Below are 26,655 nucleotides of genomic sequence, written 5' to 3'. Positions count from 1 at the left end.
GAATACCATTAATAATGTCATGGTTGGTGCTTGCCTATGGGATTGGTCTCAATTTGGAAGTCGTTGGTTGGCAATTCCCCTCATCTCTGTTTCATCTCTGTCCCTGCATATCTGTGTTTTCACCACATCCTTGGATGTTTACTTTCTTTTAAAAAGAATGAATTTATGAAATTCCTAAGGAAATGGATGGACCTGGAGGGCATCATCCTGAGTGAGGTAACCCAATCACAAAGGAACTCGCACAATATGTACTCACTGATAAGTGGATATTAGCCCAGAAACTTAGGATACCCAAGATATAAGATACAATTTGCTAAACGCATGAAGCTCGGGAAGAACGAAGACCAAAGTGTGGACACTTTGCCCCTTCTTAGAAATGGGAACAAGACACGAGCTCTGGGGGTACTGGTTAGTTCATATTGTTGTTCCATCTATAGGGTTGCAGATCCCTTTAGCTCCTTGGGTACTTTCTCTAGCTCCTCCATTGGGGGCCCTGTGGTCCATCCAATAGCTGACTGTGAGCATCCACTTCTGTGTTTGCTAGGCCCCAGCATAGTCTCACAAGAGACAGCTATATCTGGGTCCTTTCAGCAAAATCTTGCTAGTGTATGCAATGGTGTCAGCATTTGGAGGCTGATTATGGGATGAATCTCTGGATATGGCAGTCTCTAGATGGTCCATCCTTTTGTCTCAGCTCCAAACTTTGTCTCTATAACTCCTTCCATGGGTGTTTGTTCCCAATTCTAAGAAGGGGCAAAGTGTTCACACTTTGGTCTTCGTTCTTCCCGAGCTTCATGTGTTTCACAAATTGTATCTTATATCTTGGGCATTCTAAGTTTCTGGGCTAATATCCACTTATCAGTGAGTACATATCATTTGAGTTCTTTTGTGATTGGGTTACCTCACTCAGGATGATGCCCTCCAGGTCCATCCATTTGCCTAGGAATTTCATAAATTCATTCTTTTTAATAGCTGAGCAGTACTCCATTGTGTAAATGTACCACATTTTCTGTATCCATTCCTCTGTTGAGGGGCATCTGGGTTCTTTCCAGCTTCTGGCTATTCTAAATAAGGCTGCTATGAACATAGTGGAGTGTGTGTCCTTATTACATGCTGGACCATCTTCTTGGTATATGACCAGGAGTGATACAGCTGGGTCCTCAGGTAGTACTATGTCCAATTTTCTGAGGAATCACCAAACTGATTTCCAGATTGGTTGTCCCAGCTTGCAATCCCACCAGCAATGGAGGAGTGTTCCTCTTTCTCCACATCCTCTCCAGCATCTGCTTTCACCTGAGTTTCTGATCTTGGCTGTTCTGACTGGTGTGAGGTTGAATCTCACGGTTGTTTTGATTTGCACTTCCCTGATGACGGATGTTGAACTTTTTTTTTTTAGGTGCTTCTTATCCATTTAGTATTCCACAGTTGAGAATTCTTTGTTTAGCTCCATATCCTATTTTTCATAGGGTTATTTGTTTCTCTGCAGTCTAACCTCTTGAATTCTTTGCATATATCGGATATTAGCCTCAAACATAGGTGCACAAGGGAAAAATTCCTGAACAGAACACCAATAGCTTGCGATGTAAAATCAAGAATTGACAAGTGAGACTTCATAAAATAGCAAACTTCTGTAAGGCAAAGGATACTTTCAATAAGACAAAAAGGGCACCAACAGATTTGGAAAAGATTTTCACCAATTCTACATCCAATAGAGTTAACTGTGTTTCTAGCCACTTTGCTGGAGCTGTTTATCAGCTGAATCTGTTCTCTCAGAGAATATTTGGAGTCCCTATTTTATATTGTCATATTGTCTGCACATATAGATAATTTGACTTTTTTTTATAATTTGGATCCCATTACTGATTGTCTTATCATGATTTATGTTAGATTTTCCAGATGAACTTTTGTATTATTTATCAACACATGTAATTCTGTGATTTCTTTTACAATTACTATGCTTCTAGGTATTTTCTTTCTTCATAATAAATGCCTTCATTCCAGAACTTTGGAGACAGTGGGAGGCAGGTATCAGTGAGTTTAAGGCCAGCTTGGTCTACATAGTGAGATCAGGGCTAGCCAAAGATACTCATTATGGCAATACATTGACTCAAAAATGTTTTTTTCTCCTTTAAAAAAAAACACATTAATAAGCTTTCAAGCAAGCAGTCTCCACACTGTTCTTGTCTGCTACATAGCAGGAAATAAACTGAGAAAAAGCTATGAGAAAATGTGGGTGATGCCCAAATATTGCACACTGTCTTACATGCAGCTTTGGCTGTCCTAGAACTCAGTATGTAGACTAGGCTGGCCATGAATTTATAGAGACCAATATATCTCTTCTTCCCAAGTGCTGGGGTAAAATATGGGTACTACCATGCCTTGATTTTTTTCTTGCTGATCTTAATTCATTTTTATTTTACTTGTGTATATATATCTGTCCGCCGGTCTGTTTGTCTGTCTGTATGTATGTATGTATGTTTGTATGTTTTGCCTATCCCTTGTCTAGTTCCCAAAGAGGTGAGAAGAGTGTGTCAGATCCCCAAGAAGTGGAGTACTTGAACTCATGCACAGAAATCCCACAAACAACTAATTAAATAAAAATAATAAAGGATGTGATAAAATTGAAGCACTCCTTCATGGTAAAAGCACTGAAGAAACTCAAAAGAGAAGGAAAAAATCCTCAACAAAATAAAGGCTAAGAATAATAAATATAAAGCTAATTATCTATAGATCATAGAGAATGGTGGGAACTTCAAGCATTTCTCATAAAATCAGGAATAAACAAACAGGTGTCTGTATTCTCTGCTCCTATTGATCATGAAGCTTTATGAATAAGACAAGAGAAAACAATAAAAGGAATACAAACAGGTGAGTTAGAGGCCAGCATGTCCTCATTTGCAGATGTCATGATTGTCTAAATGCCAAATCCTAAAACTCTACCCCATTTAGATTTTCTAAAAAGTCCAGCAAATTATCAAGACACAAACATGATATTTTAAAAAATTATATTCTTTTTAACCAATAACAAATACACTGAGAAATGAATTAAGAAAACATTCCTAAAAAATAAATTTCCAAAAACACATATCTTTGACTGAAACTAACCAAGAAAGTGAAAGACTTCTATAATAAATACTTTAAAGCATTAAAAAAAATTAAAGAAGGCACCAAAGTGTGGAAAGACCTGTTACACTCATGTATTGGAGGGCATACTATTGAAAAAACAATTATTGTACCAAAAGAAATCTACAGCTTCTGTGTAACTCAATACAAATTCCATGACATCCTTCACACTACTAGAACAAGCAACATTACAATAAAATTAATATTAAAATATAAGTATTAGTACTGTATGCAAATTAATATTTTTGTAATTGTAAATTGTAATGATAAGACCTAAACATCATAGAGAGCAATCTGGCCCAGAAAACTAGAGGACTGAACAGAGGGGAAAGTTAGATGTGTTCAACATGGAGTATGTATGTATATGAAGATGTTTTAAAAAGACAAAGGATGCAATGGTTCCTGTCTCTAATTCAGTGCTAAGGAGCAATGGAAGTACAGAGCATATGTGCCCTGTACTTGAACTCTAACAGAAATTCAAAAAGCTTCCCACTAAGATAGAAGATGACTTCTGAAAACACCAGGTCATATTTTTTCAAAAACTTTATTAAGAATCAATACAGAACCGTATTAAGAAACTTGGAGGCTAAAGTTATTCATAGAGATAATCATATGCTCTTTCCCTCAAATAAAATTTAAAGTAGAATTTAAGAGAAGTTAAGCATTGAATAATACTATTTATTTTTACATCCTGTGAGACAGCAGATAGAGACCAAGGAGAAGAAAATGTTAAAGGATTAAGCCAGAACAGCCATGAAAAGAGAACATTAATTGAGATATTGAGGAAGTCCAGAAAAGGCTAGATGGGCTGAAAAAAGAAAACTATTTCTATATCACTGTGTGACTTTCCCAAAAAGCATGGATTGATATCTGATTACTCATCAGTTCAGTGTAAGCTAATACAAAATGAAATATAATTTTCTTATCACAAGTTAATAAAAGGTAAGAGTGACAAACAATAAGTAATTTGTACAGATTGCAACTTTTAGAAACTGTATTAAGGCCCTAACCATACAAATATAATTTAGAAAATAATTTGGTAGGTACTGACACATTATCATTTCTCATTCCAACAAAGATTATAAAGTGAAATTCTAGATAATCCGTATGCGTACATACCAGTAGACTAACCTAGAACTAGAAGAATCTTCACTTGCAATAAGTAAATGATAAAAGTTCCAATTTCTATCATGAAGAGGATCTGGTGCTCATTGAAATAATTCTATGCACAGAGATGTAATACTCATCAGTGGAGAAGACTAAATACAGCTACACAATAGACCACTACATGTGTAAACTCCTGAAGCAGGCTTAAGGAAAGCAGTAAATCAGAGAATACACGAAGTATGCCATATTTACATAAGACTAAAAATGGGAAATTATAAAATGTATAACGTAGGAATGGAAATAACTGTTTAAGACAGAGCAAAGAAATCAACACAAAGCTTACAATGAGGCTTCCCTCCGGAGTACTGCAATGAAGGAAACATGCTTGAAGAAGAAAAGAACTGGGCTTGAACCATTACAATATTTCTTAAGGAAAGTGGTTCAAAATGATTGTTTATATAATTAGAATTTTTTAAAACAATTATGAGAGTTTAATACATTATTACTCCATGAACTTATAAGTCAAAATCAAGCAGTAAATTTGTACTGTTTTGGAGAGATTACTCGATAATGAATAGTCTCCATTAACCATACAGTGATTGCCACAATTTGACCATTTACAACACAATTGAATGTCTGCACATTCAATTACTTAATAGTTATTTAATCTTTCAGATAAGCTACAACAGAATGTGAGATTCTGCTATTCATCTGGAACTATGCCTCAAGTATTTATCTGTCTGTCAGTGCTGTGTTTGGTTTACAACATGATGGTACAAGGCTTTAAGAAAGAAACTGGCTCTAGAAAACATGGATTTCTTTATACTCATGGTGTCAATCTGCCTGCCATCTGTTCATAGAGGAGTGTCTTCTTCTTTAAAGTGGTAAGACCCCATGAGTATATAGTTTCACACTTTTAACACAAGTGTTTCTATGCCCATCAAGTAATACATTTGGAATAAACTTCATTATACCAATATTAAAGCAGATTCCAATGGAAACTTCTGTGAGGTTTTATGGCCAAATAAAAGGAACTCAGTCTAGTATGACATAGGTTTACATAAGTGAAAGATAAGCAATATCTGAGAGACAAAATAGACTCAGAATACCTTAAATGTTTCTTGATCTTATAGTAGTACCAAATCCAACATTACAGTGTGTAAACATATTCTTGATTTAAAGACTAAAGAAGACACAAGGAAGTCTTCTTCTAAAACATAATTAAAAAAAACCACTTTGGCCATGGAGCCATTTCTGTGCAGGTTTTGGCCATGGTTGAGCCGTAATTTCTCACAATGTTACAAACTCCAACTTGAGTTTGACTTGGGCATGATATGGTAATCATGTTTAAAATACGTCCTTAGCTAGATAAAAGAAAATACCTGAAAACTCTCATGGTCTATGATGCATGATTCTATAATTCTCCATGTTCTGTTGAATCCATTGCCTTATACCTCTCCTCCATGCCCACATCTACCATCAGATCCATTCCCACCTTGAGAATAGATTCCAGTGGCTATAAGTGATGTCAGCTATCACTATGCAAAGACAATTAGAAACTCCTAACTCTAATAGAAAATGCACTACCCTTAGAGGCTGTTTCCTCTCTCTCTGGAGACTCTATCTGCTATTGTTTTGGACACCCTCAGGGTAAACCTGTCTGTGTTTCCCCTGAGACTCTTCCTAAGCTCTCATCCATGTTGTTGCACCTGAGCAAAGAGAAGAGCACAAAATACTCCCAAGACTGTGAGACTTACATGCTATATTGATGTCTTTGTCAGGCCTTTCAGAAGGGAGAAACAGAGACCATGATATTTCTGTTAAAAACATGATTTCATTGAAATTAACTTCTATTAAATATACAGTCACCCTGTGTATGACTAACAAAGAAGAATCACATTTTAAACATCTGTTTCTTTTGTTTCCACACAAATGAGGTACTCTCACTCTTAAACTTAATCTTTCCCAGTCCTGTCACCTTCTGTTCAAAAAAAAGAAAAAACTGTGATTTAAAGGAACATCGAGTAGACACACCAAAAGTCACCACTAGTAGGCAACGATGTAGCCTGTGATGGCTTGGTTCACTGTGTCTAATTGGCTCCAAGGATTGCAGAGTCAGATGCCATTGTTTAGTGAAATGCATTGACTTCACAATATTCTTTTGAATATTCCAATATGGTTAATTTTTACACAAATCACAATAAATTACTTTGTCTTAAGAAGGAATTTATTTAAAAACCTTCTTTCTTGAGTGGTCACCTGACCTCAGTAGGATCACATAACATTTGGGAAGAAACATGCATCCCAGTAAGCCAGCACTGGAGGCCAGAATGCAAAATATTTCCACAGCCACCATGGTTTTGCCTGTGGAGCTCAGGTAAGTGGGTATGAAAGAAATCCACACACTGCAGAAAACCAGCATGCTGAATGTGATTGTTTTTGCCTCATTGAAGCTGTCAGGTAGCCTTCTCACCAGAAAAGCAATAAGCAAGCTGAGACTGGCCAGAAAGCCCAAGTAGCCCAGAACACAATAGAATGCAAGGGTGGACCCCTCATTACAACAGAGGATGATGTGACCAAACTCTGAGTGCATGTCAACATCAGGGAAAGGGGGATATGTTCCCAGCCAGACTGCACAGATGCACACTTGAATGATGGAACCACAGCAGACTATAGTGATTGAGAGTCGAGTCACTATCCACATTTGTAAGGTGCTTCGTGGTTTGATGGACTTGAAGGCCACAACTACAATAAAGGTCTTTGCCAAGATAGCAGAAACAGCAATGGAAAATACAACCCCAAAAATCATTTGTCTCAAGACACAAGTGACTGTTCCAGGTTGGCCAATGAATATTAATGAGCAAAAGAAACAGAGCATCAGAGAAACTAGGAGGAGATAACTGAGATTTCTGTTATTTGCTCTGACAATGGGTGTATCCCGATAATGGATAAATAATCCTAAAATCATGGCTGCAAATGCAGATAAACTAATGGCCGTGCAGACCAAAAGAGCTCCCAGAGTATCTTCATGGGACAAAAAGGCCATAATTTTAGGGAGACACTGATTCCTCTGTTTATTTGGATACTGATCTTCAGGACACTTGATGCACTGATCCATATCTGAAAATGAGGCAGATTGGTTTATTATATTCCACCCATCAGTCTCCAGCTACACATATGAGACATATATCTTCTACAGAACAATTGTTGAATTTTAAAGGAAAGGTCCCTGGTTATAGTCACTGTGCCATAATATTGAAATCAATAGATGAATAAATTATTTTTTTTCATGGTAGTATAATACAGGTACACTGTATTCAGAAATATAATATAATATATTGTATATTATACAGATACATTATATCTATATAATATATTCAGAAAGTTAGTGGACTTGAACAATATGAGAACATCAGAAATGTACAAATGATGTTTAGTGGAAATCAGACAACATGAATATTATATTTGATTATATGTAAAGGAAAAAGAAAATTAAGCTTTTAAGAAAGAGGAATTTTGAAGCTTTTACTATTTGTCTTTTCATGCTCGTAATTTATTAAAATTGTTTATTACTTGAGAATAACATACATGCATATCATGTGTTTAAATCAAATCTATCACCATTTTCCCCCTGAAAATACATCTCTCTCCCCTTCAACATTTTTTCTCCCCACTTTACTTGATTTTTTTTTTTTTGGTTAGCCATCATTGTTCACTTTATGCTGCCTATATTCACATCACTGTAGGGCAATCTACTATAACATGGGCATTCTATAAGGACCAGCTGTGTCTCTAGTTGCATATGTAGCAGAGGATGGTCTAGTTGGCCATCAGTGGGAGGAGAGGCCCTTGGTCTTGCGAAGATTATGCCCCAGTACAGGGGAATGCCTGGACCAGGAAGCAAGAGTGGGTGGGTTGGGAAGCAGGGTGGGGGGGGGGTAGGGTATAGGGGGCTTAGGGGATAGCATTTGAAATGTAAATGAAGAAAATATCTAATAAAAAAAGAAAAAAAAACGAACAAACAAACCTCACTCTCTCACTCCAGCAGCCATCAACTGCTAATATCTTTAAGCGAGGGGTGAGAGTATGTGATCCTGTCCCCTCTCCATGCTGGTATTTTGTGAGGCTAGATGTGGATTAATCTACTGCATGCCTCTGTGAGTTTATGTGATCACTAACCCTGTCATGTCTGACAAATTCTGCTTCCCTATAGATATCATCTCTGTGGCTCTTATGACCTTTCTGCCTTCTCTACTGCAGTGATCCTGGTGCTCTTATCCCTGCAAGTTCTTGGTTGTTATTATGGAAGGTGATAGGAGACATCTAGGAGAAGCTAAGAAACAGCAGGAGATGGTGTCACTATGGACAGTAAAGTGAACATGGATTTGCCTTTCCTGGCAAGACTGAAGAAATTACATATGAGTAAAGAATCCTGCTATTAATATAATTTTCCTGTTATTGCACACACAAACACAAACACACACACACACACACACACACACACACACATACACACACACACACACACACACACACATACACACACACACACAACACACACATATTCATTTGTGAGTTTATAAGTCACAAAAATGTTTCTAAACATACCAGTAAAGTATTGATCATTCTGTACTGTTACTATCTCTTCAAAGAGTGGTTCAAACCAGGTTTTTCCAGTGGCATACAGAGGTTGTTTTCAGGGATAGTGGATTCTTTTTAGTCATGATTCAAAGTCAAGGTGCTTGATTATCAGTTCAGCTCATTCTTCCCTTTAATTTTGAAGAATATATCATTTGATATAAGTAGCTAGACATTGGTGGTTTGAAGAAAAATGATACACAGAAAATAAAACTGGTTTACTCCTACAAGAGCATAGATGAAATGTTCTAAAAAGCATATGATGAACTATTCGCAGCCACTGTAAAGCCAGTGGGACATAGAATGCAAATTTGCATCTATTGAGGGGGAGGGGAAAATAGGGACAGGATCAGGTATGGGAGGAGACAGGGATGATAGTTAGAATGTCAGAAAATTGACCAGAGGTGTGTAGCAATGGGAGATGTGGAACTGGTGGTAGCCACCACAAAGTCCCAGATGCCAGGAAAGCAAGAGTTTCCCAGAACACAAAGGGAATGACATTAGCTGAAATACCAAACAAAGGGAAGAAAGAACCTGTAGAGAAGATATCCAGAGGTTAGGCAAGGCCCTTTGTTGAAGGATGGGGTCACCCACTCACCTCCAAATTTTTAACCCAGAATTGCTCCTGACTAAAGGAAATAAGTGGACAAAATATGGAGCAGAGACTGAAGGAAAGGCCATCCACAGAAAGCCACAACTAGGGATCCATCCCATAAACAGTCACCAAACTCAGACACTATTGCTGATGCCAAGAAGTGCTTGCTGACAGGAGCTTGACATAGATGTCTCCTGAGAGGCTCTGCCTGACAAATACAGATGTGGATACTTGCAGCTAAACATTGTCTTAAGCACAGTGACCCCAGTGGAGGAGTTAAGGAAAATAGCATAAGAGGCTTGCAACCCCATAGGAAGAACAATATACACCAAACAGACCCCCCACCCCTGAGCTCCCAGGAACGAAGCCATCAACCAAAGAGTACACATTGAGCAACCCATGGCTCCAGCTGCATATGTGGCAGAGGATGGCCTTATCTGGTATCAATGGGAGGAGAGGCTCTTAGTCCTCTAAAGGCTTGATGTCCCAGTGTAAGGGAATGCCAGGGCGGTGAGGTAGGTGTGGGTGGGTGGATTGGGAGCACTCTTATAGAAACAGGGGGAGGGAGAATGGGATAAGGGGTTAACTGGGAAAGGGGATAACATTGAATATCCAATAAAAAAGGTATATTGTAAGCCAGATTGAATTTAGTTCACACAATGAAACATTTTTATAGTGGTAAATGCATGACCTGTGGACACAGCTGAGTATCCATTTAGAGCACATTCCTAACATATATAAGGGTTTGGGTTGTATTCCCAGCACAAAATGTGCTAAATGCAAGATAATGAGAGAAATATTTTTCTCAGAATTATTTAGTACTAGGGGATTATATCACCCCAAAGTTCCTTATTTACAGTAAATAGAAACTTGCAAAATTGCAAATTGCTTTTTCAAAATTAGTATTTTAAGACATAGCACATAAAAATATCATTCAAGATTATGAAAAGTATAAGTATTGAAGTTCAAGGATAATGTACTTCAATACTTGGTAGATGTAAGAATATGAAGAAAAAGAGATTCGAGCACATATACTGGGAAACACCAAGCCTTCTGTTGATGGCACAGAAAATACTGCTATGAGGTGAAGAGGGAAAGATTGTCACAGCATATTAGGTAAAACTAAAGGAACTTTAAAGAGATGGTATTCCTAGAAAGTATGAGGTATGGAGGCTGTGGGTATAGTGGAAGAAGAGGGAGGGAGAGAGCCTGTGTAAGGCCAGAGTTCCTGTGCTCTGGGCAGGCAGACACGGGAAGACTGCCGGATGCTTTCCAGGCAGCCCCAGGTGGGCATCTGGCTGTGTGAAGTCACTGACCCCACACGATAAGGGGTGGACAAGGGGCAGCCCTCAGTACCATGTTCTCAGTCTCTGGTATCCCACGCTGGATACACTGGATACTGCAGAGGAGCTGAGAACAGAATAAGGGCCCCAGGGTGACACTCTAGGCCCAGAGATTTGGGAAGAGGGCAGAGGGAGAGAGGTTCCCACACATGCGAGAGTCCTAAGTCTGGTCTGTGGCTGGAACACAGGAAGGCTTTCCATCCGGAGGTTAGAAGTGGCTTGTTAGTGGCTTGTTAGAAGGCCTATCTCATCGTCCAGGCACAGCGGGACTTGATGAACAGAGACAGTCTTTGATTTTAGAGCTTTATTGTAGAAAGGCAGGGGGAAAGAGAAAAGGTAGAAAGAGAGAGACTGGCCATGGCCAAGAGGAGAGAAGGGGGAAAAGCATAGAGAGAAAGAAGGCTAGAGAGTCAGAAAGCTTAAAGAGAGAGAGGGAAAATCTTAGTAAGAGGGAGAGAAAGAAATGTAAAAGCTGAAGAATGTGAGGAGAGGCCAAGCAGCCCCTCTTGTAGTGGGCTTGATATCTTGTTGTTGTTAGGTACCTGAGAGTAGTCTAGCCTGAAGGTCAGAAGCTTGGGACTTTGTGTAGGTGACTGAAAGCCACAAGACTCTCCTGTGGGGTCTATAGGGGCAGCAACTTCGACAGGAGCCAGGGGTCCAGGAGATATGAGGAAACACCTACTATCCCATGAAGGTGGGAATTAACACCCAACGGGTTTCACCGGGGTTCAGACCTCAGCTTGACTGGAGATTAGGCTGTCTGTGCATAGCCCATTGCTCCACAGAGGTAGATATATTTTCTTGTCTTGTTATCTATCAATATATTGCTTCTCTGAGAAAATGGTGGTATTTGCAGTTCATCATAGAACAGAGCAAGGCCAGCTCCTAGAAGGGTTGCAAGTGTGGCTGCTGTGTCATTTCTGCATCAGGATGTGGCAGAGAAGAGAGAGACAAAAAAAAAAAAAGACCTTCAGTGTTCTGACCTATGATTAATAGCCTAACAGTCTGCCCCTGAAAATAGAGAGCTCGAGAGACCACCAGTCCAGAACTACAGAAAGTACAATGGCTCCGAGGACCAGGAGTAAGCCAGAGACTAAAAGAACTGTTTCTTGGACTGAACCTCACAGTCCTGATGAGGAAAAAGCACAAAATGACGACCAGACTGATCCCATTGGATCTGGACAGGAAGCTAGCCTGGGGACAGAGAGATAACCATGAGTCCAGCACTGTGCAGGGCTGGGGAGGGGGCAGACCATGCCAGAGATAATGCTTTCCTGGCACCATAAAGCACGAGCAGGAAACAGGTCTTGAGATCACTCTGGAGACCACTTTAGACACGAAGAGATCCAGGGCACCATGAACAGGAGCAATTAGGTGGTAGAAAACTGGACAAGAAAAAGAGAAAGAAGGTATGGACACACAGAATTTAGGTAGAATTGGAGACTGGAGGGTAGTGATAAACAACCATCAGGAACAAGGTTTTACCACCTGGTACTCTGTTTAGGTCCTGATGCAGAAGAAATCTTTTACCAAGGCCAGGCTGATGATTCTGGTTTGGCATGCCACTTAGAGTATCTTGATGTCTGAGGGGTGTAAAGAAATAGCCCCATCCCTCACCTAGACAGTGTGGAAGAGCTGGCCCTGGGGACATGAAAACAGGAGAGCTGACTCCATCCCTGGCCAGATGTATTACTCAGGAGTGTGGGCCCTGCACACCTCTGGAGTAACAGATCAGTCATGATCCCCACCATGGGAGGCATAGCCCTACCTACTGTCTCTGCAGTAGAGTAGGATGAGGGAGAGATACCCTCCCCCTTCTGTCCATAAACAGCTGCAGAACTCAGGAGAGAGAGAGCACTGTTCTACCTATGAGCAACACAATAGAGCTGACCCTGGTGTTGGGGTGTGGGGTACAACTGAGCCAGGTGCAAGGGCATGAGAACGGCAGAGCTGGCCAGCACTTATCTTCCAGGAGGTGACATGGGTGAGGGAGAGATGCCCTCCTCATTACCCCTTCCCAAATACAGCAGGTAGGAGAGTTAGCCTCAAGGTCATCGAGCAGGAGAGCTGTCCATACCCTTTACCTGCTGCAGCACTCAGGAGAACAGGCGATGAACCTTGCCTGGTCAGCAGAGTAGAGCTGACACTGGGTGTGGGGGTTGCACATGAGTTAGCCCCAAAGACATGAGTGTGGCAGAGCCAGCCCTGCCCCAAATCTGCTGGTCAGTGGTACTGCCCAAGGAGAAACTCCCTTCTACCCTCCCTTGTCCCTTGCCATCTATGACAGGCAGGAGAGCAGGCCCTGTGATGTGAGAATGGGAGAACTGGTCTTACCCCTCGCCAGCTGCAGCACTTGGGAGAATGGGCCCTTAACATTACCTGTTCAGCAGGGTAGAGCTGACCTTCCTAGTAGGATTTGCTCTTGAGCTGGCCCCAAGGGCATGAAAGCAGGAAAGCTGGTGGGTTACCATCTCAGATACTTTTCAGGCCCAGATTCACTGCTTTGAATTTGCTTACCCTCACCTCTACTGCATTATAAAGTGCTGGAGTACATGAAGGGGCTGGTCCTACTTATTCAAAACTATAGGAACTCCTGACACTGGACAACAGGATATCTGAGAGGAGTCCCAGTGAGCTTCCAGTTTTGATAGAGTAGCAGCAGCCAGAGGCTCAGAGCATCCCAACAAGTCATTACAATGAATATTGGCAAACAAAGATGTGTGGACATATGGGTGTACCATGGAACTGATTGGAATGCATTACAGCTTCCACAGCAAAAGGTTTGTTTGTTTGTTTGTTTGGGACAGTGGAGGTTGCAAGGGAAGAGCATGGCCACAAGGATATGGAAAGATGGGTGGGATTGGAGGGTATGGTGCGAAATCCACAAAGAACCAATATAAAGTTAATTTAAACAAAAAGTATAAAGAACAAGGACTTGGTACTGCTTGTCTGCAAGACCAGCACTCAGGAAGTAGTCTGTTCTACCACTACTTTGCTACCAAAAAAGCAAAGAACATTATTTTAAATAGATTTTGGTAAGTAAAATTTTCATTCAGGAGAATAAAATGGTCATGACAAAACACCTGTTTTGAAATAGATATTAGATGTGAAGTAAGGATACAAAAATAAAATAAAATAAAATAAAATAAAATAAAATAAAATAAAAGGCTGGTAGGAAGTATTGCTGCTGTGCTCTGGAAAGGCTTTGCAATTAAAATCCTCTTGAGGAAGACGTGACAGCTGGACAATCAGAGGACAGTAGGCAGAGCATTCCTGAACATCAGTCACAGCCCTACACATCACTCACAGACCTGCACATCACTCACAGACCTGCACATCACTCACAGACCTGTACATCACTCACAACCCTGCAAATCACTCATCCTTTGGGATCCCACAGTGCTTGATTGTACAGTGGCCTCATGCTAGTGTACAGTACCAGAGAATACAAAATGAAAACTCCCACAAGAATTAAAGTAATTACCAAGAAAGTTTTTAAATCATATGGCAAATACTTATTTAGTCATAAACACATATTTATGGTGTTGTACTATTCGCCATAGGAAATGATCCCAGGATCTCATGGACTCAGGGTCCCAGGGTCCCAGGGTCCCAGGATCTCAGTAAAGAAGTGCTGTATATGCCACCAATATCACACTGATACAATGCTTTTAGCAGTTTCTCTTATTTGACAATTCCTCTGTATTTTATCTCAGCTTTCTCTAGGTTGTATGATCATAGCAATTTATTTAGTTTCTCTGAAATTTAACTTCCTTGTGAGTGAAATGTGGGTTATCATTACTATTTACTGTAAGTATGAAACAAGGTCATACTTTATAATGCATCTCATAGTTTGGGTTATACCGAGAGCACTAACTATTTACAGTATATAGGGAGTGCTAACTTTACTCATTAATACTGCTAAAGCTGCAAAGAACTGTTAGTGAAAAGCAGGGTACAAAGAAAAGACACTAAACTCAGTGCTGTTTTGCAGAAGACAAAGCTGGACCAGTTGCAGAACACTCCTGCAGTCTTAGTCATCCAGGAGGCTGAGCCTGGAGGATTGCAGGAGCCAAGGAGTTTGAGACCAATATGGGCAAACCAACCCACCAACCAATAAACAAACAACCAACAGAAACAAAAATTTCTGGGTTGAACTCAAGATTTTTGTTTATTTTTTGTTTTGTTTTTCAAGACAGAGTTTCTCTGTGCAGCCCTGGCTGTCCTGGAACTCACTCTATAGATCAGGATGGCCTTGAACTTGGAGATCCACATACTGAGATTTGGGATTTAAACCTTTGTTACCACCACTCAGCAAGAACTTGTTTTAAACTATTAGGAGTTAGCTAAATAAATATAACTATGTCTTTAGGTTTTGTGTTACTCATCCCTATACTGTGGTGCATTATTTCCACATTCAGAAACATTTCCAAAAATTCCCACATGCAGAAGCATTTCCAAAAACTTCCACATTCATATTCATCTTTAAAATACCTGTTTCATTTGCAATCTCTCCATCTGGACATGGGATACAATCATAACAACAGAATGGTTTCCCTTCAATGGGTGTTTTCCTATATCCAAATGGACAACTTTGACTGCAAACAGATAAAGGAGTCTGTATAGGAGACATGAGCAGAAGGAAGTTAGTCCATTCATGCCATTCAGTATTAGCATCCAGATGGTAAATTACAGCTGGACATCTGGGTACTATAATAAGAACTACCATGCTTTTAGAGAATGAAAAGTCAAAGTATCTGTTTCTCTCTCTCTTTCTCTCCTTCTATCTCTTTTGAACTCCCGCTTTATTTTATTTCATTGATTTTTTATGTTTGTATAGTATATTTCATTATATTTAATATATTTTAAAATTTGAATATATTTGGATCTTTAACTTTCCCAAGTCTCTCCAGATCTTCTCCTGCTATCAACCTACCAAAATATAAGTTCTTTCTCAAAAAACAAACTAAATCCTAAAAAAACAACAAATTACTCAAAAACCTAGAAAATAAAATAGAAAAGCACAAAAGAATAACAAAACTTTAACCAAAAAAGTGTGTGTATGTTTGTGTGTGTATGCATGTGCGCATATATATATATATATATATATATGCTGGATTCCATTCTCATGCAGCCCAACACAAGACCTGCCTTGGCATGGTTGATATATCCATTGTCTTCCATTGGTGAAAACTGCTCAGGTCTCTTAAAGACCATAATATTCTCCATTACTATGTATTACCTCTTTTTATAACAACACGGAGATGTTCATGTTGAACAGTTCCAACAATAAGGGGATGATGTGCATGCAGTTTTAAATTTCAAATCTAGAAATACCTATCACAAGATATTTATTCACACTGTGAGCCTTGAGATTGTGTTACTTACTGAAAACAAACAAACAACAAAAACAAACAAACAAAAAACCCAACTGATTCTAGTTGTGGCATTACTCAGCCCTAGAATAGGTCTTTAATCCCAAATAAAGAAGCTAACCTTAGTTTGTAGAATAAAGCAACCATTGTTAAAAGTAACTTCTAAACTTTGAGGGGAAGACAATGTTACAAATCAGAGAATGAATAAGAGATAGAATACACCCAACTCTCATATGAGTAGACAGGAAGAAGAGGCAATTTGCTGGGGTTCCAGCTCTTACACTCAAGTACTGAGGTGGGACACAGAGACAGATAAAGGAAAAAGAATGAAGACCTCTGGCTATTCTGGGGCCCAGAAACTGCTGGCTTCTCGTGATTCAACTCTCTCTTACTTTTCTGGAGGTAGAACCTGATGGTTTTTGTCAGTTAACTTGGTTTTGCTCTTCCTAGACCAAAAGCTGATGACTTCTTGCATTTAACTCCTGATGATAGCAGGAGGAGATTAAAAAAGAAAATTAGTTACTTGGGCTCTTTACTTTTTGACTAAGGGGTCTCTTGCTAGCAAAGCAAGAGGCTCAAAGTTGTTTAACTCTTCCTGAACCAAAGAGAGAGAGAGAGAGAGAGAGAGAGAGAGAGAGAGAGAGAGAGAGAGAGAGAGAGAGGAGGGATGGGGAGGGAGAGAGGGATGGAGAGAGGAAGGGAGGGAGGGAGGGAGGGAGGGAGGGAGGGAGGGAGGGAGGGAGAAAGGAAGGAAGGAAGGAAGGAAGGAAGGAAGAAAAGAGAAGAAAGACTGAAAGAAAGGCTGATAGAACATAAGGAACAAAGACAAACACACTTTAGAAGAAGCAGAAAGTGGCTATACCAAGCCTTTATTTTTGCTTTCAGTTTTTTATAACTTTTAGTTACAAAAATCTTCTAGTAAAGCACAGGTTCCCAGATGAAGGAGCTAGAGAAAGGACCCAAGGAGCTGAATGGGTTTGCAGCCCCATAGGAGGAACAATATGAACTAACCAGTACCCCTAGAGCTTCCAGAGACTAAACCACCAACCAAAGAGTACACATGGTGGGACTCATGGCTCCAGCTGCATATGTAGCAGAGGAGGGCCTAGTCAGTCATCAATGGGAGGAAAGGCCCTTGGTCCTGTGAAGGCTCTATGCCCCAGTATAGGGGAATGCCAGGGCCAGGAAGCAGGTTTTGGTATATTGGTGAGCAGGAGAAGAGGGGAGAGGATAGGGGGTTTTTGGAGGGGAAACCGGGACAGGGAATAACATTTGAAATATAAATAAAGAAAATATCTAATAATATATACATTAATTATATATATATATAATTTAAAAAAAGAAAAAATTACTTCATACATAAAATGTTAAACAAAATGGAATTAAAGCAGAAAGGAAATTATAAGTTCAAAGCAGTGTTCCATTGTATAAATTCATTATAAGTTCAAAGCAACAGTTTCTTATGGCCTTGTGTTTTGACAGTGAACATCTGAGGCCTATTTCTTGGATCTATTGCTGAATAAATGTTTTTTCAGTAATTATTTATTTGTTCCAATCCTGTATTTTTTTTTGCTATCACAATTATTCGATGATACATGAGGTATTCAGAGCTCTATTTGCAACTTTTATTCTACAGTACATAAGAGAATACTTGTATCAACGTAGGAACTCTATAAAATCATCAATTAGGAAATCATCAATTCATCGAAACAGAATTACTATATGGTTGCATATCTTCATATTGATTCCTCAGAAAATCTTTCTAATAGTATGGATAAATACCAAGGAAATCATTAAGCTGTGTAATAGGGAGAGGAAACAGAAGCGATATGTGAATAAAAGTGTCTGAGGTCTTTGCTTCTCAGAGTATACCCACTGCAGCCACACAAAACTGAAGGCTATCTCCAGAAAATGTACTTGCTTGTCATGCCCTTTCTTAGATGGCATCTGAAATCAACTTAAGGGAACAATGCATGAGGGTTGGGGGCAATGAGTTTTACTGGGACAGATGTACAGAGAAAAGTTGCAGAGAGAACAAGCTAGACACAGGTAAAGACAGAAGGATCCAGAATTTTAAAAGGAGCCAAAGGATTAGAACATATTGCCAAACTTAGTAGGAAGCCAAGCAGGGCAAATTCAGTCAGAAACTGAGAGAAGTCAGATTGAACCAGTCAGCTTGGAGAAGAGGTTGAGCAGGAATAGCTGAGTTGAACCAACCAGAAAGAATTCAGAAAGAGAAAGAGAGGGTAAGCTTATTAAACATTAAGTCTCAAACGCTGTAAACATTCTAGGCCTAGAATAAATTGTAAGGAGTCTAGAAGCATCCAGAAATAGGCAGAGGTTAGCAGATGGAGGCAGTAAGCCTCAGAGATGACAATTAACTTCATGACAATAAAAGTTATATTTACTAATGCTTATTTGCAGAGACTGTTTTTGTCCACAAGTCTTTACTTTATTTATTTACCAAAGGTAATCACTTCCACAAAAAAGCTTGAAAACTAGAAAACTGCCCAAGATGTTCCTTTTTTTAGTGGGTAGACCATACACACATACAATCACTGCAAAGATTACACCATCAGAAGAATTAATCCTAAAAATGTATCAGTAATTCTTACAGTGATTCTGCAGGCAGAAAATTCTAGTATTTGGCATTGGAAAGGACACAGTAAGGAACTCTCAGCCTGAAGGTACTCAGCAGTCCCCTTATCTGTGCTCTCAGAAGAATTACTCTCTGAGAGCAGCACACAGTGTTGACTTCAAAGATACTCACTTGACTGTGGTGTTCACCCCAAGTTATGAGTTTGTCATTTAGGGAAAGATGCTGAACACTGTGAGATCCAAAGACAAACTCGCCAACTTTCACTTGAGCTTTGGTACCACTCTGTAGAGACTGGTAATTAAAGATGTCAAGCTCAGTTGTCCAAACTTCCTTATTCATGCTTGCTTCATTAGTGTTTCTCCTGAGTTGACCCTTCTGTAAGAATGGATGGAGCTAAAAGAGAAAATATCTGTCAGAATTTTCACTGTAAGTCAATGAGATGCAATTCAACCTGGTTATGTTAACTACTCTCTCTTTCACTCACCATGTGTTCCTGTGACTTTGATTTTTGTTCTGTTTATCAAACATTTATCATAACAGTAATACATATGTACAGTAGGGCTATATATAGGTAGACATTATCATAGTCATACTCTGTTTACTACCACTTCCTTTGCCATACGGAAGCTTTTGAATTTTATGAGACCCATTTTTCTCTAGTTGATCTTAGAGCCTGAGCCATTGGTGTTTTGTTCAGGAAAATTTCCCCAGTGCTCATGTGATAGAGGCTCTTTCCCATACTACCATCACTATTCAGATGTAAAAACTGAACTTAACTCAGTCACTCCATAATGAAATGAGGAGTCTGGTCACCAGATTCTAATTTTTATGAAAAATAAGAACAATTTGAATGAGGTGTTTTGACTTTTTGCACACTAGCATTTCAAGAAAAAGATGGGGCTCGAACTTGGTGGAGGCTCCCAAGGTCCCTGGAGGACTACCCAAGCTACATATACCCTATCACACCCAGGATCTTGAGATCACTGGTGAGTGAAATGCAACATCTATTCCAAAAACCCAGAGGGTCTTGTGGTAGCAGGAACAGGGACAAAGGAAACCTGCCTGACCGGTGGCCAGGGTTCGTTCCAGTCAGTACCAGCCTCAGCCATTTTGGGCACAAACTCAGCAGAGGGTCCCAAGGTCTCCAGAGTACACTCCATGCCGCAGGTGCCCTAGCACACCCAGGATCTTGATATCACCGGTGAGTGGAACACAACATCTGTTGCAAAAAACTCAAAGGGTCTTGTGCTAGCAGGAACAGGGATAAAGGAAAGCAGCCCAACCAGTGGCTGGGGTTCATTCCGGTTGGCATCCGCCCTGTGCCATCTTGGGCACGAACTCTGCAGGCCCTACCACACACGGGATCTGGAGATCACTGAGACCAGTCTACACAGGAGAGCACATGTGCAGCAGAAGCAACAGAGCTTCTTGGACAGGGTCTCTTCGGGCCTTCATCCTCAGTCAGGAGGCAGAGCTGAGACCCAGGCCCCTGGGCAGCTTCCTCGACAGAGGAGAGTCAGCCTCCAGGGAGGGCACTGACCCCAGGACTCAGGAGGTGGATCTGAGCTCTAGACTTCTGTGCATATTCCCTGCAAGAGGAGAGCTTGCGTGCAGAGAGTGCTCTGACCACTGGGACTCAGGAAAGAGTTGGACTCCCAGAAGTGACAGAGGCTAAAGAATCACAGTAGGAAAAAGCTCCAGCCAGAGACAGCTAGAACATCTAACACCAGAGATTACCAGATGGCGAAAGACAAATGTAAGAATCTTACTAACAGAAACCAAGACCACTGGGCATCATCAGAACCCAGTACACCCAACACAGTAACTCCTGGATACCCCAACACACACAAAAGCAAAATTAAGATTTAAAATCATATCTCATGATGCTGGTAGAGGATTTTAAGAAGGACATTAATAACTCATTTTAAAAATACAGGAGAAAACTGCTAAACAGGTAGAACTCCATAAAAAGGAAACACAAAAATCCCTTAAAGAATTACAGGAAAACACAACAAAACAGGTGCTGGAATTGAACAAAGTCATTCAAGATCTAAAAATGGAAGTAGAAACAATTAAGAAAACCCAATTGAGACAACTTTGGAGATAGAAACCCTAGGAAAGAAATTAGGAACCATAGATGCAAGCATCAGCAACAGAACACAAGAGATGAAAGAGTGAATCTCAGGTGAAGAAGATTCCATAGAGAACATGGACACAAAAATCAAAGAAAATGCAAAATACAAAAAGATCCTAACTCAAAACATCCAGGAAATCCAGGACACAATGAGAAGACCAAACCTACGGATAATAGGTATAGATGAGAATGAAGATTTTCAACTTAAAGGGCCAGTAAATATCTTCAACAAAATTATAGAAGAAAACTTCCCTAACCTAAAAAAGACATGACCATGAACATACAAGAAGCCTACAGAACTCCAAATAGACAGTAACAGAAAAGAAATTCCTCCCATCACATAATAATCAGAACAACAAATGCACTAAATAAAAGTAGAATATTGAAAGCAATAAGGGAAAAAGGTTATGTAACATATAAAGGCAGATCTGTCAGTATTACACCAGACTTCTGACCAGCCCTTCAAGGATATCCAGCCCTACAAAGGATAATAATGGGAAAACACCAACACAGGGACTGAACTTATGCCCTAGAAAAAGCAAGAAAGTAATCATTCAAAAACCTAAAAGAAGACAGCCACAAGAACAGAATCCTAACTCTAACAACAAAAATAACAGGAAGCAACAATTACTTTTCCTTAATATCTCTTAATATCAATGGACTCAATTCCCCAATAAAAAGACATAGACTAACAGACTGGCTACACAAACAGGACCCAACATTCTGCTGCTTACAGGAAACCCATCTCAGGGAAAAAGACAGACACTACCTCAGAGTGAAAGGCTGGAAAACAATTTTCCAAGCAAATGGTCTGAAGAAACAAGCTGGAGTAGCCATTCTAATATCGGATAAAATCGACTTCCAAAGTTATCAAAAAAGACAAGGAGGGACACTTCATACTCATCAAAGGTAAAATCCTCCAAGAGGAGCTCTCAATTCTGAATATCTATGCTCCAAATGCAAGGGCAGCCACATTCATTAAAGACACTTTAGTAAAGCTCAAAGCACACGTTGCACCTCACACAATAATAGTGGGAGATTTCAACACACCACTTTCATCAATGGACAGATCGTGGAAACAGAAACTAAACAGGGACACAGTGAAACTAACAGAAGTTATGAAACAAATGGATCTGACAGATATCTACAGAACATTTTATCCTAAAACAAAAGGATATACCTTCTTCTCAGCACCTCACGGGACCTTCTCCAAAATTGACCATATAATTGGTCACAAATCAGGCTTCAACAGATACAAAAATATTGAAATTGTCCCATGTATCCTATCAGACCACCATGGCCTAAGGCTGATCTTCAATAACAACATAAATAATGGAAAGCCAACATTCACGTGGAAACTGAATAACACTCTTCTCAATGATAGCTTGGTCAAGGAAGGAATAAAGAAAGAAATTAAAGACTTTTTAGAGTTTAATGAAAATGAAGCCACAATATACCCAAACCTATGAGACACAATGAAAGCATTTCTAAGAGGGAAACTCATAGCTCTGAGTGCCTCCAAGAAGAAACAGGAGAGAGCACATACTAGCAGCTTGACAACACATCTAAAAGCTCTAGAATAAAAGGAAGCAAATTCACCCAAGAGGAGTAGACGGCAGGAAATAATCAAACTCAGGGGTGAAATCAACCAAGTGGAAACAAGAAGAACTATTCAAAGAATTAACCAAAGGAGGAGTTGGTTCTTTGAGAAAATCAACAAGATAGATAAACCCTTAGCTAGACTCACTAGAGGGCACAGGGACAACATCCTAATTAACAAAATCAGAAATGAAAAGAGAGACATAAAAACAGATCCTGAAGAAATCCAAAACACCATCAGATCCTTCTACAAAAGGCTATACTCAACAAAACTGGAAAACCTGGATGAAATGGACAAATTTCTAGACCCAGAAATGAACCTACACACCTATGGTCACTTGATCTTCAACAAGGAAGCTAAAACCATCCAGTGGAAAAAAGACAGCATTTTCAACAAATGGTGCTGGCACAATTGGTTGTTATCATGTAGAAGAATGTGAATCGACCCATTCCTCTCTCCTTGTACTAAGGTCAAATCTAAGTGGATCAAGGAACTTCACATAAAACCAGAGACACTGAAACTTATAGAGGAGAAAGTGGGGGAAAGTCTCGAAGATATGGGCACATGGAAAAATTTCCTGAATAGAACAGCAATGGCTTGTGCTTTAAGATCGAGGATTGACAAATGGGACCTCAGGAAACTGCAAAGCTTCTGCAAGGCAAAAGACACCGTCAATAAGACAAAAAGACCACCAACAGATTGGGAAAGGATCTTTACCTATCTTAAATCAGATAGGGGACTAATATCCAATATATATAAAGAACTCAAGAGGGTGGACTCCAGATAATCAAATAGCCCCCTTAAAAGATGGGGCTCAGAGCTGAACAAAGAGTCCTCACCCGAGGAATACCAAAAGGCTGAGAAACACCTGATAAAATGTTCAACATCCTTAATCATCAGAGAAATGCAAATCAAAACAACCCTGAGATTCCATCTCACACCAGTCAGAATGGCTAAGATCAAAAATTCAGGTGACAGCAGATGCTGGCATGGATGTGGAGAAAGAGGAACACTCCTCCATTGTTGGTGGGATTGCAAACTTGTACAACCACTCTGGAAATCAGTCTGGCGGTTCCTCTGAAAATTGGACATAGTACTACCGGAGGATCCAGCAATACCTCTCCTGGGCATATATCCAGAAGATGTCCCAACTGGTAAGAAGGACACATGCTCCACTATGTTCATAGCAGCCTTATTTATAATAGCCAGAAGCTGGAAAGAACCCAGATGTCCCTCAACAGAGGAATGGATACAAAAAAATGTGGTACATTTACACAATGGAGTACTACTCAGCTATTAAAAAGAATGAATTTACGAAATTCCTAGGCAAATGGTTGGACCTGGAGGGCATCATCCTGAGTGAGGTAACCCAATCACAAAAATACTCAAATGAAATGGACTCACTGATAAGTGGATATTAACCCAGATACTTAGTATAGCGAGATATAAGGTACAATATGGAAAACATATGAAACTGAAGAAGAACGAAGACCAAAGTGTGGAAACTTTGCTCATTCTTAGAATTGGAAACAATCACCCATGGAAGGAGTTACAGAGACAAAGTTTGGAGCTGAGACAAAAGGATGGTCCATCTAGAGTCTGCCATATCCAGGGATCCATCCCATAATTAGCCTCCAAGCGATGACACCATTGCATACACTAGCAAGCCTTTGTTGCAAGGATGGTGATATAGCTGTCCCTTGTGAGACTAGGCCGGGGCCTAGGAAACACAGAAATGGATGCTCACAGTCAACTATTGGATTGATCACAGGGCCCCCAATGGAGGAGCTAGAGAAAGTATCCAAGGAGCTAAAGAGATCTGCAACCCTATCAGAGGAACAACATTATGAACTAACCAGTACCCCAGAGCTCTTGACTCTAGCTGCATATGTATCAAAAGATGACCTAGTCGGCCATCACTGGAAAGAGAGGCCCATTGGTCAGGCAAATGTTATATGCCCCAGTACAGGGGAACGCCAGGGCCAAAAAATGGGAATGGGTGGGTAGGGGAGTGGGGGGCGGGATATTTGGGATAGTATTGGAAATGTAATTGAAGAAATTACGTAATTAAAAAAAAAGAAAAAAAAAGAAAAGAAAAAAGTCAGATATCCCTCAACAGGTATAATAATTAGCAAAATATAAGGCATACATACAGAACATGGTTCAACAGAAAAATTAATTGATGCAAGACCAAACTTGGATAGGATTATGTTTATTTTTAAATGCCAGTACCCAAAGACTATATTATGATGGTTCTATTTATAAACAACCTTCTGAAATTAAATCCTTGGAAATGCAGGCATATATGCACATTTCGTGGATTAAGTGTAGATAAGGGATGCATGTTGAAGGTGAGTGGGGCTATAGAAGCCTAGCTGGAAAGCAGTGTGCTGATAGGGTTTTCTGTATGTCTACTGTTTTGATGTCACTGTCAGTGTGCTACTATCAACCCATAGTTTTTCAAGGTGTTGTACTGAGAGGAAACTATATGAGGTACATAGTATCTCTCTGTCTCGGTAGTACTCTTTACAACAGCAAATGAATATTTAATCATTTCCAAATTAAAAAAAATGATTAAGGACAGTTTACCAGTATCTCATTGCATGCCATAAATACATTTCATGCATAATTTGTTATTTTTTTAAATGAGCCTGACATTTAAAAATTGCAATATATTTCAGAATATTCAGAATCTCTTCATAAATTAGAAACTTTTAAAGTATTCCTGTGAAAATATTCCACCTCCTTCCTCCTTCCCACATATACACAAAATGTGATGATAGATTGATAATGGACCACTAGCAATACACCAGTTTAGAAGTTGTTGTTTTATATATGGAGCATAGAAGTAAGGTGTTGCACACCAATATAAACCACCATGATTTTTCTGAGTCATGTTATTTAGAGAATGCTTATGTTATTTTTGGTAGGTAGTGACAAGTCTCAAAGATTTTAAAGAAAGTATTGCTTATCTTCAAAACGACTTGTTAGGTACAGTAAAATCAAGTGTTTGACCAATTTCAAGGAACACAAAACTATTACTTAAGCATTTACTGATATGCTGGCAACCAACTTGGTAATTAAATCAGTTAAATGAATTCAGCAAGGTCTAGAACACATGATTTTAGGCAGGTCTTATTTTTAATTAGTTCTATGACCAGTACTGTTTACGGGGACTTCTTGTACTAAGACTTAACTAAAGAATACCAAGTTCTGCTCCTGAAATGCCATCAGAATAATCCAAATTGTATAAGTCAAGACTTTGTGGAGTTATAGTCCCAGTACTTAAGAGACTGGAACAGAAGAACCACACGGTGAAGTAGGAAAACTTGCTGTTTTCTCAATATCCTTAGCCTTAAAAGACCTAGTTTCTTGCTGTCCATTTTTATAACTTCTCTTAAGCTGCTTTAGTCTATTGTGAATATTCTTAATTTTACTAATGTGATTTTTGTATAAGTGTGTCAAGTATTCAAGTACTGGTTAACAGTCAAGAGGAAAATTGCACATTCAGTGGCTGTTTCAGCAGGCTCACTTGTTACACATCTCTTCTACCGCATTTGATAATGTTAAGAATGTACAAAGTAACAATAAATTGGTTTGTTAATATGCAAAAAACAAAACAAAAAACAAAACAAAACAAAACAAAAAACAGCAACAACAAAACCTCAAAGACAAAAACCAAATGATCATTTCATTAGATGCTGAGAAAGCATTTGACAAAATTCAACAACCATTTATGATAAAAGTCTTGGAAAGATCAGGAATTCAAGGCCCATACCTAAACATGATAAAAAACAATCTACAGCAACCCAGTAGCCAACATCAAAGTAAATGGAGAGAAACTTGAAGTAATCCCACTAAAATCAGGGACTAGACAAGGCTTCCCAATTTCTCCCAACCTATTCAATATACTACTTGAAGTCCTAGCCAGAACAATTAGACAACAAAAGGAGATCAAGGGGATACAAATTGAAAGGAAGAAGTCAAAATATCACCATTTGCAGATGATATGATAGTATATATAAGTGATCCTAAAAAGTCCACCATAGAACTCCTAAACCTGATAAACAGCTTTAGAGCAATAGCTGGATATAAAATTAACTCAAACAAATCAGTGGCCTTTCTCTACACAAACGATAAA

At 39.4% G+C, this 26,655-nt stretch overlaps 1 protein-coding gene and 1 non-coding gene across 2 annotated transcripts in view; one reads left to right on the top strand and one right to left on the bottom strand.

Annotated features, from left to right (window-relative positions):
- Positions 1-6,457: 6,457 nt before the first annotated feature.
- Vmn2r23 (vomeronasal 2, receptor 23) overlaps positions 6,458-26,655 on the bottom strand; it is a 39,419-nt gene continuing 19,221 nt past the window's right edge. The window contains exons 4-6 of the mRNA NM_001104638.1: positions 18,952-19,173; positions 15,301-15,424; positions 6,458-7,350 (exon numbers count right to left, since the gene is read on the bottom strand). Coding sequence (NP_001098108.1) covers positions 6,458-7,350; positions 15,301-15,424; positions 18,952-19,173 — 1,239 coding nt within the window. The remainder of the gene's footprint in view (positions 7,351-15,300; positions 15,425-18,951; positions 19,174-26,655) is intronic.
- Gm22724 lies at positions 11,685-11,811 on the top strand. Its single transcript, XR_003956639.1, has one exon. It is a non-coding gene; the product is annotated as a small nucleolar RNA SNORA17 (small nucleolar RNA).

This window comes from Mus musculus, chromosome 6, assembly GCF_000001635.26.
Source record: "Mus musculus strain C57BL/6J chromosome 6, GRCm38.p6 C57BL/6J".
Lineage (NCBI taxonomy): Eukaryota > Metazoa > Chordata > Mammalia > Rodentia > Muridae > Mus > Mus musculus.
Note: the sequence above shows the minus strand (reverse complement) of the source record. Positions and strands in the feature narration are given on the sequence as shown.